Source organism: Vespa crabro, chromosome 12 (genome assembly GCF_910589235.1).
Source record: "Vespa crabro chromosome 12, iyVesCrab1.2, whole genome shotgun sequence".
Taxonomy (NCBI): Eukaryota; Metazoa; Arthropoda; class Insecta; order Hymenoptera; family Vespidae; genus Vespa; species Vespa crabro.
The window spans coordinates 4590820-4604587 of record NC_060966.1 but is presented as its reverse complement, the minus strand read 5'-3'; the positions used below and the strand labels follow the sequence as shown (position 1 = coordinate 4604587).

Sequence of the window (13768 nt, the reverse complement as noted above, 5' to 3'; positions counted from 1 at the left end):
TATTTTTCTAATGTATAGCATTAGAAAAAAAAAATACGTACAGACCACACACACACACACATATATATATATATATATGTATGCATTATATATTGACATTATACCGACGCGACATCTATCTTTTTAAACACAAAAGTTACATTTGTAGACAATCTTCTAAAGATTTGATCCAAGTGACGAAAAGTTCTATGAAAATTTGTAATAACTTTCATAACATTGGAATTGTGTTTGTTGATAATTGAACGTATTGTATCTATAAAAGTAAACAAATACAAAATGAATATTACTAAAATGTTATTAATAAGGAACTTTAATAGTTTTACAGTACGTATTAATATTGTTACTTATCATTCAAAAAAAAAAAAATATCTCTTTTGTTTTGATTCTTTCTTTTTTTTTTTTTTTTTAACTAAATTACTTTATATTATACTTTTATAACAGAAACGAACTATTTTGAATCGTGAAAGTGGCCTTCGTAGTAGTTTATATGCGGCAGAATGTGTCAGGCATGCATCTGCTGTTACACCATTGAATACTATTATAATGTTTGTGCCGCAACAAGAGGTTTGAATAATATCAATCTATATATAATTAAATAATTTATTAAAATTGATGTATTGATTATATAGTAATATTATTTCAGGCATGGATCGTAGAAAGGATGGGAAAATTTCATAAAGTATTAGAACCGGGTTTTAACTTACTTTTTCCAATAATAGATCGAGTTAAATACGTGCAAAGTTTGAAAGAAATTTGCATACAGGTACCTAACCAAAGTGCAATTACATTTGGTACGTTTTTTCTATAATAATTTTCTTAAATGATTTGTAATAAAAAAAAACTAATATACGATTAAGATTTTCATTATTTAATTTATTTCTTATAGATAATGTAACACTCGATATCGATGGGGTATTGTATTTAAAAATAAATGATCCTTATTTGGCTTCTTATGGGGTTGAGGATGCTGAATTTGCCATAATGCAATTAGCACAAACTACAATGAGATCAGAATTGGGAAAAATATCTTTAGATAAAGTATTTAGAGAAAGAGAAGGTCTTAATGTTTCTATTGTAGAAAGTATTAATAAAGCAAGCGAAGCATGGGGTATACTGTGTCTTCGTTATGAAATACGTAAGTTAAAATAATATTTATATATATACTTAACTTCAATTATTTTATAATGTATATCCAATTATTATTATTATTATCATTATTATTATTATTATTATTATTATTATTATTATTATTATTAATTATTATAGTTGATATAAAGTTACCAAATAGAGTGCAAGAAGCTATGCAAATGCAAGTAGAAGCTGAACGTAAAAAACGAGCTGCTATCTTGGAATCCGAAGGAGCCAGAGAAGCTGAAGTAAATATAGCAGAAGGCAAACGGCTGGCTAGGATTTTAAGTTCCGGTAATACACTAAAAAATTTTACATAGTACTTGTTATCATTATTTACAATATTATTAATATGTATATATATATATATATGTATATATTAATATGTATATATATATATAAATATATTATGTAATTAAAGAGGCTGCAAGACAGGAACAAATAAATAAAGCAACTGGTGAAGCTACCGCATTAATATCTGTAGCAGAAGCACGTGCAAAGGGTTTACAATTGGTAGCCAATTCGCTTTCTCTTAAAGATGCAAAAAATGCAGCTGCTTTAACTATCGCTGAACAGTATGTAAATGCATTTAATAAATTAGCAAAAGTTAATAATACTATAATATTGCCAAGTAATGTGGGAGATGCTACATCAATGATAACACAGGTTTGTTATTTTTTATTTTCCCTTATAAACAATCAATTATTATAAGATAAAAATTCAATTATTTATTATTATATTCCAGGCACTTTCTATTTACAAGCATGTTATGCCTCAATCTGAATTAAAAGATCAAAAAGAAACAGATAATCAATTCCAACAAGCTGTTCCAGTTGGTATTGATTCCACAGATGATACCTATGAATATTTCAGTGATAAAGAAGAAGCGGAACAGCATAGAAGAAATAAAAAGAAACCGAAAGCATTGTAATATATAAATCTTGAGAATATTAAAAATAAATATTGAATATTTCTCTTTATAATCTTCTTTTGCTAATTTGATAATGTAATATCTATATATATAAAAGAGGATAAGATGATCTTCTTTTTAATTGGTGTAAGATTAAAGGAATTCTTTGATCTTTAATTATAAACATACAAAACGTAATAAAAGATTAAAACATTATTTTATGTATTGACAATACAAGAGAACAGTATGATGCAATAAATAGTATGTTCATATCGTTTACTTTCTTTTTTTTGAATGCAACGACATTGTTGGTACAGGTACGGCATAAGTTTCTTGAGAAATTCGATTCATATAATAGAGCGCTACCATAGAAAATAAAAAACAGGTTGTAGTAGCCACACGATGAACCAATCCCGATGCAATCAAGCTAATAATTAACGAGAAGATAACTATAACATAAAATAATACATTTTTTCTTTTTTTTTTCTTTCTTTGTTGCTTTTTTTTTTCTTTTTACAATATAACCTGAAAGTTGAAAAATTTCAAATTGTTAATTGAAAAAGGATATAACTACTAACCTTCGGGAAATAATTTTTGTTGAAATGATTTTCCAAATACAGTTGTCTCCAGATTCCCTAATGCTGTTAATACAAATAAAAATAGTAACGATCCAATATAACCTCCAAGAATAGTGTGCAATTGCGATGATGTCAACCATGCTCTGTACATTTGCATTCCAGAGAATAAAAGTACAGTTAAAATGGAAGACAATAAAAATGATATACCACTGGTAACAGCTAGAACAATAAATCAATTCTTATTAATATCTAATTTATTCGTATGACAAAAAAGAAAAACGAAAAAAAACAAAAAGATATATCTTTCAGAGGTTAGGATACACGTCAACGAAAAATAACCTATCTCATAACTCGTATAATACATGAGAATACAATTTCTTCTTTATAAATTAGAATAATAGAATAATAATAGAGTTTAATTAATAAACACGTACACATTTTGGATATATGTTATTTTATATATATCAAAAATTATGATATGTTCGGCTTTGACATACGGCAATAGATCCAATGACACGTTGCTTCGACTACAAAGATGGTTAGTCAATGATTCTCAATGTAATCTACGAAATAGTTCGTCAACGATTAGCGAAGTATCGATAAAAGAGAAAAAGAAAAAAAAAAGACTTTTTAATTGTTAATATTACTAATCAAAATTACAATTAAACAAATTCGTTACGTCGTTAATTCGTTCGTTGTATATAAATTCGATTGTTATAAAATTATATCTTTCATAATTATAATTTATTGATAAAATATTATAATACTGTGAATTATATATTGGAATAAATGTTAAAGAAAGTCGATAAAATTAACCAACAAAATGCGTAACGTAATTAAGTGATCTACGATAATGTTTACTCGTTATTATCCAAAGGTAAATTGATTTTTATTTACTATATGTAATATTAATTGAGATCTTAGACTTTTATTATTGTTTATATTACGAAACAACGACGACTTTGAAATTCTTAGATTAATGAATTATTTCCATAAAATTACTATTGTTATATATTTATATATATATATATATATATATATATATATATATATATATATATATATATACATTTTGGAAAAGAAATGGAATAAAAGTAGAAAGGTAAAATATATAAATGATAAAATAATAATATAAATTTGTTTCTCCATTAATGAAATAATTAATATGATGAAAATATTGGATAAAAATTATAGACAATTTTTCACATATAGGACAACCTTTATTACTTATAATGCCTTTTGCTAGTCACAATATAATACTACGAATTATTACAATATATTATTAATATTATAATAGTTTATAATAGGTCATAATATATATATATATATATATAATATATATATATGTATATATATATATATTTGTAATATTAATATACTTATCTATATATATATATATATAGATTATATATAGAATATATATATATATATTATCTATATATATATACATATATATATCTTGTATTACATAATACACGATTTTTCTTATTATTTAGCCCTTAGCATATACATATAATGTATGTATATAGATATATATTTATATATATCATCAGGATGGTATAAATAATATTGTATTTCATAAAAGCACTTCTTGTTGCTTATAATATTATCGTTTCCATATTGTTTCTCTATCTCTGCTTTTTTTCTTCCTATTTTTTTCTTCTTTTTGTTATTTTTTTTGTTATTTTTTTTTTTTTTTGTTATTTATTTCTTTCTTTATTATTATTTTTTTTCTCGCCCTCTCTCTTTTTTTTTTTTTTTTTTAAATGCCGCTCACTTTCTCCTCTCCTCGCATCTTATCTCATTTTATTTTTCTTCTTGTTCTCATTCATTTAATTCTTTCGTCCTCTTTTGTTCTTTTGCACATAACCAATAAAAATTCGTTTTATTTTTATTTATTTATTTATTTATTTTTTTTTTTCCCCTCCATTTTTTACTGTCTACCGACACAATACGCGCTTATACGTACTATCATTCAGGTTGTGTGGTTTTTTTTTTTTTTGTTTTTTTGGCTTTCTTTTCTCTAATTTTTAATTTTCGTAATTCGCTACCAAACGCAGACAGATCCTAAACGATTTATCAGTTCGATCATTTTTTAATATGTTCATAACACGTTTCGTTATTTATTTGTTTATCTATTTACTTTTTGTTTCCTTTTTCTCTCCTCATTTGTTTCCACTTTTTTTCTATCTTTTTTTTCTTTCTTTCTTTTCTTTTTTTTTTTTTTCTCATTTTTTTCTTTTTTTTTCTTTTTCGTTTCGTTTCATTTAATTTCGTCAATTACATATTAAACTTGGCTGTTTTACGATATTTAGGTTCTTGCTGCCCCCCTGGTCCACTAACGTTCCTAGAAAAAATACACTCCTCCTCGTCATTTTATCAACTATACTGAATGTAATGTACTATTACAAATGGATATTCAAATCCTTCGAATGAGTTTTATTTTTTAATTTTCTTTCTTTCTTTCTTCCTTTTTTGCTTTTTTTTTTTCTTTTTTTCTTTTCTTTTTCTTTTTTTTTTCTTTTTCAAATTTGTCCTATCTCTGTCATACTCCTAAGCTCTCTTGGCTCTGTAAATTCTTATCGAGAAGGATTAATAAGATTTGAAATAAAAGAAAAATTTTCTCTCTCTCTCTTTCTCTCTCTCTCTCTCTCTTTCTCTCTTTCTCTCTTTGTCTCGATTTTTTTTTTGTTATCAAATAAAAGAGATATTTTTCGTGTATTAATTTTTTTCTTATAGAAAAGATATATATTCACAAACACGTACACACACACAGACACAGACACACATGCATACACAAACAAACATACGTATACGTATACGCATACGCACATGTACACACAGACGTAATACATACAGTGGTCACTTAAAACGTGTGTTTAAAAAATTAATTCGATTATTATCCGACGGCTTGAAATATCGAGAGATTTTGTTCATCTTATTTTTCCTTTTTAAATTTAATTTTTATTTGCAAATCTTATATCCTTCGTTGTTTTGCAAAACAAATTCATTTCCCTCTGTCTCTTATCTTTTATTTATTTATTTATTTATTTATTTATTTATTTATTTATTTATTTATTTTATTTTGTTTTGTTTTGTTTTGTTTTGTTTTGGTTTTCAAAATCACGACGATTTGTTCTATCGGAGGCCCACGAATAAATAACTCGGCTCCTAACTAGCGAGAATTATCGATATAATTTTCGATTCGAGCTCGATAAATGCATCTATTTGAAATTTTGAATTGTTGCATTTTTAATTAGGGGGGGGGGGAAGAAAAAAAGAAAAAGAAAAAGAAGAAGAATCGAAAGTCGAAATTCTCGCAGGTTACATCGCATAAAAAGAGATTCGTATTGCCTCTAAACGCGGTTGCTAAGCTCACGTATTTCACTTTATTCTTTTTTTTTTTTTTGTTTGTTCCTTTTTTTGTTTTTGTTCTTTTTTTCTTTTTTGTTTTTTTTTTTTTTTTTTTTTTTTTAACCTCTTTATTTTTATTTCAATTTATTTTACATTACTTTTACATTACTTTACGTAATTTATATTCCCTAAATTCCAATCGTATTTAATGTGCCCATTTTCATTATCATTCAGATTTATAATAACAACGCGAAAAGCCAAAAATCGAACGAAATTGCCGTGCGTCTTTCGTTTACACACGTTTACCTCTCTTTTTCTTTTTCTTCTTTCTTTCTTTTTTTTTTTTTTGTTCGTTTTTTCTTACTATTATTATTTTTTTTCTCTTATTCTTTTTTTTTCCCCTTATTTTTACTACACTCTTCTCCTTTATTATTATTATTATTATTATTATTATTATTATTATTATTATTATTATTATTATTATTATTATTAATATTTTATTTTGTTTTATTACTTTTTTGTTTTTTTTTTCCTCGTTTAAATATCTTTATTATCCATCGTGGAGATTTTTAAAACGCGCTTACGTACACAAAAACACTTTCATGATTGTTGCCGTTACGCAGCCAAATTCATTTAATGACTTTTTCCTTGTTTTTTCTTTTTTCTTTTTTTTTGTCTTCTTCTCATTTTTCTTACTTCTTTTTTTCTTTTTCTCCTCTCTCTCTCTCTCTCTCTCTCTCTCGCTCTTTTTTAATCGAATTTCATTCGACTTAACAGTTAACAAAAAAAAAAATCGTCTTACGTGTAAATCTCAATTGGTAGTGTCTATCTTTTGATTGGCCAACGTTACGCAGACATTAAAAAAAAAAACAAAAAAAAAAAAAAAAAAGAAAAAAAAATTTGTTCGCGTTAATTCTTTTTCTCTCCATTTTTTTTTTTTTTTCTTTATTCTGTTTCTTTATTCTGTTTTTTTCAAACATTATAGAGGGGAGAGAGACTTAATTACATTTTTTTTTTTTGTAATTATTCATATATATATATATATATCTTAACTTATTAATGATATTATCGCGTTATCACAAATAAAAATAATTTAGACACACATACATATACACAAATAAAATGTCATCAGGCCACTTAACCCAATTGAGTGTTAAGTATTGACTTATGGCAACAGTTACTGGCGATCGAACTACTTTTTTTTCCTTTTCTTATTATTTTTTTTCTCTTCTCTCTCTATTTTTTTTTTTTTTTAACTCATTCATTCGATTGTTCACTCATCCTCGTTTTTTTTCTTTTTTTTTTCTTTTTTTCTAAGAGACATGTCAAAAATTCGCACTTGGATGAGGGGAGAGGTGTTAAGATTATTAAAAGCGTACTTTTTGTCCTATAGTATAAACGTACATACATATACGTATATATTAATTGCCATTGTATGTTTTACGACAATGACGACGATCAATAATGAAAAATCGATCGATCGTTCGTTTATTCGTTCATCATTTTACGAAATATTTCGAAAGATTTTCCTTTTGTCTTTTTTTTTTTTCTTTTTTCTCGTCTTTTTTCTTTCTTCCTTTTTCCTTTTTCTTTTTTTGCACGAGAAATTAATTTCTTTCTCTCTTTCCCTTTTTTTGTTTTTTTTTCCTCCCTAAACGAACGCTCGATTTGCGATCAGAAAGGAATGGACGAATAAAAGGAAAAATGAAAAATAAAATAAATATAAATAAAAACAATGACAAAAAGGAAAATAAATACGTACGAGAAAAGTAGATTTCCTGAGAAAGAGTTCGTAGGTAAAACGACAAAGACGATCCGACGTTTTCGTTAAATCGCACGACCCTTTTATCCATCTCTTTTTTTTTTTTTTTTCTTTAATTCTCTTTCTTTTTATTTTCTTCTTTATCTCCTTCTCTTTTTTTTGGTTTTCCTTCCTTCCCCTCCCCACCCACCTCCCCTTTTTTTTACCTTTCTTTACTCATCGACTCATACTCTCAGACACCATTTATTACTTTCGATTAAAGCGTTATTACTCGACATCTCCATCCTCATTCCCCGTCACTTTTCTCTTGTCGTTTTTAATTTCTTTTTTCTTTTTTCTCTCCCGTTCTTCTTTTTCTTTTTTTCTTTTTTTTTTTATTTTCTTTCTCATTTTGTCTTTTTCTCTTTTTTTTTTTCTTTTTCTTTTTTTTTTCCTTTTCTTTTTTTTTTAACGTCGAGATGCTATGTAAAGTGTGCGTGTTATAAAATGGCGAGGCAATAAAACGTGGTGGACCCACTTTTGTTCATGTTCATGTTTGTCACTTTGTAATTGTTGTTGTTAATGTTGTTTCTTGTTTGTTTGTTTGTTTGTTTGTTTGTCGTTATTGTTGTTGTCATTCTTGTTGTCTGAACAAGACTTTTGCGATTTTTTTTTTTGCAATTTGAAAAGGAAGTTCCCTAAAACGTGCAAGATTTTAACGATATTATCTCACACGTGATAACGAATATCGAACGAGAATGAAAATTCTTCTAAATTCTATTATATCTCTTTGGGTCATCATTACCCACCCGTTAATCTCTGCATCCTATCCATCTTTTTTTTTTTTTTCGTCATTAGAAGAATTCTCCCCACTCTCTGTCCCACCACCACCACCACCACCATCACCACCACCATCACCACTACCATTACCACCATCATCACCGCCGCTTCTACCTGATCTACCCTCTTTTTTTTTTTTGTCAATGTCCGATTAGTAAAGACGCGATTATTAATGATCTAATGGATAAATCATCATCATCATCATCATCATCATCATCATCGTTATCATCATTATCATCATCATCGTTCATTGTCTTCGATCAGTTCTATCAAACGAAGGCAAACGTTTATCGTGGAAGCTTCGTCATTTAGAAATTTGAGATTAGAGAAGATATTAGAGACATTTAAATCTCCTTTTTTCTTTATCCTTCTCCTCTGTCGTTTTCCTTTTCTTTTTCTTTTCTTCTTCTTCTTTCTTTTTTTTTTTTGTTATTTTTTCTTATTTTCTCTTTTTTTTTCTTTTTCTTTTCTTTTCTTTTTCTTTTTTTATTCTTCTTTCTATTTCTGATTCTTTCGTTTCTCTTTTCTTGTTTTTCTTTATTTTTCCCCATCTCTCTTCGACTTTTTCTAATCTGCGGACTAAGATATTGGACGAATCATGATACGTAAGGAGAATCACAATACCGATGGAGAAGCGTTATTTTAAAATATTATATAGTGAAAATATTCGTTAAATATGACGAAACGATCGGTTCCGAATGTTTTTTTTTTTTATTTGTTTGTTTTATTTGTTTGTTCGTTTGTTTATATGTTTGTTTGTTCTCTCTCTCTCTCTCTCTCTCTCTCTCTCTATTTCTTTCTTTCTTTCTCTCTCTCTTTCTCTCTTTTTGTCTCTCTTCACGGAAGACTCTATCTATAATTATTTGAAATGTGTTAGTTAACTCTCCTGTGTGTCTTTTTTTCTTTACGTGTGTATTATTTATTTATTTATTTATTTATTTATTTATTTATTATTTTTATTATTATTATTATTACTATTTATTACTATTTATTATTATTATTATTATTATTATTATTATTATTATTATTATTATTATTATTATTATTATTATTATTTATCATTGCACAATTCGTTTCTCTGTATTTGAGGAAGAGAAAAGATAAAAAAGAAAAGTACAAAAGGTACACAATAAGAAAAGAATATTTTTTTTAAGCATAAAATTAATCTTCCCTCCGATGGAATTAATTTTCTAATTATTTGGATCATTATAATACGATCGATCGTTTGATTGATTGATTGATTGATTGATTGATTGATTGATTAATTGATTGATTGATTGATTTATTTATTTATTTATTTATCGATTAATTAATTTAATTAATTAATGCGTAAAGTATAGAAAATCGTATAATTACAATAAATTTAATATATGTCGATGATGATCGTACTTTAAAAAGCGTTCAATAATTTCTAAACTTGTCGCAGTAATATCTTTTTCCTTTTCTTAAATTTTTTTTTCCTTCTCCTTATTTTGCTTTTGTTCTCTCCCTCTCTCTCTCTCTCTCTCTCTCTTTCTCCCTCTTTCTCTCTCTTTTATTACGGAGATATGTATTTACGTGTTTATGTATTCATGTAGGTATTCTTGTATGTATGAAAGTATAATAAGTTTATTAAATGCAAATGTTGACTGCGACGATTCTATTATTTTGTTTTACCAAAAATACATTATTTTTTTTTTTGTTTATTTATTTGTTCGTTTGCTTGTTAGTTAGTTTATTTGGTTTACTATTCTTTTTTTTTTCTCACACCATCATTTCTCGATCCTTCTTTTCTCTCTCTCTCCTCCTCCTCCTCTCTCTCTCTCTCTCTCTCTCTCTCTCTCTTTTTATTAATCATTCAAAAATAGAGATATTATCGTATTTGTTTATGAGTCATAATAATTATCGTTATGTATAGTCATCGTTTTTTTAGCACTGTTTCAACGTTGCGATTTTTGGTTGGTTTCTTCTTCTTCTTCTTTTTATTATTGTTATTGTTATTGTTATTATTATTATTATTATTATTACTATTATTATTATTATTATTATTATTATTATTATTATTATTATTATTATTATTATTATTATTACTATTATTATTATTATTATTAGTATTATTATTATTATTATTATTATTATTATTATTATTATTATTATTATTGTTATTATTATTACTTTTTTATTTCATTTTATATAATTTATTTTTTTCCGGACCCGATCGATTCCGTTTATCGAACTTTCGACGTGACAGATACGTTTCAAGTTTTCACGGACATTTCTATAACGAAGCTTCCACTGTTTTATTTTATTTATTTATTTATTTATTTATTTTTTTGTTTTTGGTAAAATATATATATATATGTATGTATATGTATGTATATATATATATGTGTGTGTGTGTGTGTGTGTGTGTGTATGTTCTTTTTAATTAATTAATTTGTTAATTAATTAATTAATTATTTCTCTCTAGGCACGACCGCATGGAACAACGAGATTACGTATCTCTTATCTATCGAATTTTAAGAACGATTTGTTTCTTCGTCCATCTTTTTTTCTTTCTTTCTGTCTCTTTCTTTCTTTCTTTTTTATTTATTTATTTCTTTTTTTTATTTATTTATTTGTTTGTTTATCTTTTAAAACTTTCTCAATGATTACAAACGGTGGACATTATCGCAGTTGATTTGTTTTATTCGGTTTTGTTTTTATATTTATTTATTTATTTATTTATTATTTTTCTTTTTTTTTTTCTTCTTCTTCTTCTTCTTCTTCTTTCTTTTCATCGCAAAAAATTGACCTATAGTATTCAAGAGTTTATTCTCAAATAATTTTTATATAAAATCAAGGAAAAAATATTTTTGATATTTCGAAGAAGGAAGAAATTGATTGGCAGGAAATAAACGACACTGTTTTTCTCTCTCCGTCTCTTTCTCTCCGTCTTTTTCTCTCTCTCTCTCTCTCTCTCTCTCTTTTTCTCACGACAATCTAAATTCTAAAAAATCATTGCAGCCGTGCCAGAATTTATATTTAAAAGCACCAAACGACGACGATTATTTTCTATGCGACGTCGTTTTATGAAATTATCAATATCTCTCTCTTATCCCACACAAATTTTTTGTTTTCTTTTTTTTTTTTTTTAATCATTTGTTTCAATAATTTATCATAGACGCCATTTTGCAATAAATAATATCACTTAAAAAGATTACGATTTAATTCTAGAATGAAATAGATGTCTCGTAATAAGAAATATATATCACTGATTAATATATATATATATACATATATATATGTATGTATTTATGTTTGTATGTATGTATTATATGTATGTATGTATGTATGTATGTATGTATGTATATTTAAATAAGATTTAATCGAGCTTTTGACATATTTAAAGCGAACTATATATACATATAACGATTAAAAATGACGCTAATATAAAATTTGAATGAACATAGACATAATGATAGTTATCATTATTTTAAACATTTGTGTGTGAAAAAAAAAAAAAAAGAAGTAATTACCATTCAACATGTTTAACTTCTTGTTGGTGTTGAGTCGAATACATCCAGAAAATATTGTTGATACTTTTGGTTTTGTATTTCTTTGGTGTTTTTTTCTTTCCTTTTTTTTCTTTTTTTTTTCTTTTTTTTTTTTTGTTATTTTCTTTCTTCAAGGCTCCGACAATGTTATTCTTCAACCTACGAAAATTTTCTTTGTTTGTAATACTCACGAATAAATATATATGGGGTTATTCATTTCTTTCTTTTTTTTTCTTTTTTTTTTTTTTTTTTTTTTTTTTTTTTTTTTTTTTTTTTTTTGTTGTAAATTATCGTCGATAAAGAAAAAGAAAAACGTGATCCTTAGAAATATCGTAGTATAGAAAAAAAAAAAAAAACAAATAAAATAAAATTGATTGAAAGAAAAATTGAGAAAAAGAAAAAACAAAGAAATGACAAATTTAATTATAGGTTTAATTTAATATTTAAATCTAATCCCGTGAATTTCATTCTCGGGATGAAAAAAAAGGAAAGAGGACTCGATATCTTCAAATTGTCCTAATAATAATAATAATAATAATAATAATAATAATAATAATAATAATAATAACAATAATAATAATAGTAATAATAATAATAATTAATAAAACCGATAACGTTCTATATGATTAAATCAGCGTCGTATATAATTTAATTGAAATAAATAATAGTTCGTTTAAATATGTAAAATTGCTCGTTTATATACATACGCATTATGTTCGCGTAGCATCATCTTTCATAAACTTCTTGCCAACATATAATCAGATAATCGTTCCCGTTTTCTCTATCTTGTATATGTGTGTGTTGTTGTTATCGTTTCTTTTTTTTTTGTTTTTTTTTTTTTTTTTGTAAATTCTATTACACCTCAAATTTAATTATAACTTTTTCGTTATACTTTTGTTTCCTTTTTTTTTCTTTCCTTTTCTTTTTCTTTTTTCTTTCTCTCTTTCTTTTTCTTTTTATTTATTTATTTTTTTTTTTTTTTTCATTCTTTCTCTCTTCAACATTTTTCAAACATCTCACGAATTCACTTTCATTTGACCTATAACTCAAGATGAGAATATATATATATATATATATATATATATATATATATATATATATATATTTCTATGTACACCATGATTAACAATTTTATTTTATGTATATGCGTGGTCCTCTCTCTGTGTGTGTGTGTGTGTGTGTATGTGTGTATACGTATGTGTGTTTGTATGGATGTAAACGTAAGTGTACAAAAGTGTTTGTAAACTTTAATGTTTATTCTGTGTGAGTGAACGCGCGAAGGATCATAATATTTTTTTTTTTTTTTTTTTTAGCATTGGCGTCGATATTTTTGGTTTATATTTTTTACTTAAAAATTATCATCGCTTTCTTTCCTTTCTCTTTTATCTCCTCTTTTTTTATTTCTTTTTTTTTTTTTCTTACTTCTCCTTCTTCGTCTTCTTCCTTTTTCTTTTTCTTTTTCTTCTTCTTCTTAAGAATAATCAATGTAATGGCCATAGAATTATTGCTTCTACTTTGTTTTATATTCATCTCGTTCCCTTGAATTTATTTTCGCATTTTCCATCCCTTTTTCTTTTTCTTGCCATATTTTATTGTATTTTTCTCAACCATTGTAATTTTAAATTATTAGCGTATGCGTTTGTATTAGAGGTACACAATTATAATAATTCTACGTAAACGTAATTTTTACATGCACGTACTC

At 25.6% G+C, this 13768-nt stretch overlaps 2 protein-coding genes across 3 annotated transcripts; one reads left to right on the top strand and one right to left on the bottom strand.

Moving 5' to 3' along the window:
* The first annotated feature begins 65 nt into the window (after positions 1-65).
* On the top strand, positions 66-2317 carry LOC124428479 (stomatin-like protein 2, mitochondrial). Its single transcript, XM_046972548.1, has 7 exons — positions 66-324; positions 442-564; positions 644-791; positions 887-1135; positions 1267-1422; positions 1550-1794; positions 1874-2317. The coding sequence occupies exons 1-7, from the start codon at positions 277-279 to the stop codon at positions 2057-2059; spliced, it is 1155 nt and encodes a 384-aa protein (XP_046828504.1). The 5' UTR covers positions 66-276; the 3' UTR covers positions 2060-2317.
* On the bottom strand, positions 1294-3262 carry LOC124428481 (protein KRTCAP2 homolog). Of its 2 annotated transcripts, none has more exons than XM_046972553.1 (3): positions 3051-3262; positions 2617-2835; positions 1294-1430 (listed from the first exon to the last, which is right to left on the bottom strand). In XM_046972553.1, the coding sequence occupies exons 1-3, from the start codon at positions 3052-3054 to the stop codon at positions 1405-1407; spliced, it is 249 nt and encodes an 82-aa protein (XP_046828509.1). In that variant the 5' UTR covers positions 3055-3262; the 3' UTR covers positions 1294-1404. The 2 variants fall into 2 exon arrangements, with proteins under 2 accessions (XP_046828509.1, XP_046828508.1); XM_046972552.1 differs by lacking the exon at positions 1294-1430 and adding an exon at positions 2237-2487 and having other exon boundaries at positions 3051-3214.
* Between the last annotated feature and the right edge of the window lie 10506 nt (positions 3263-13768).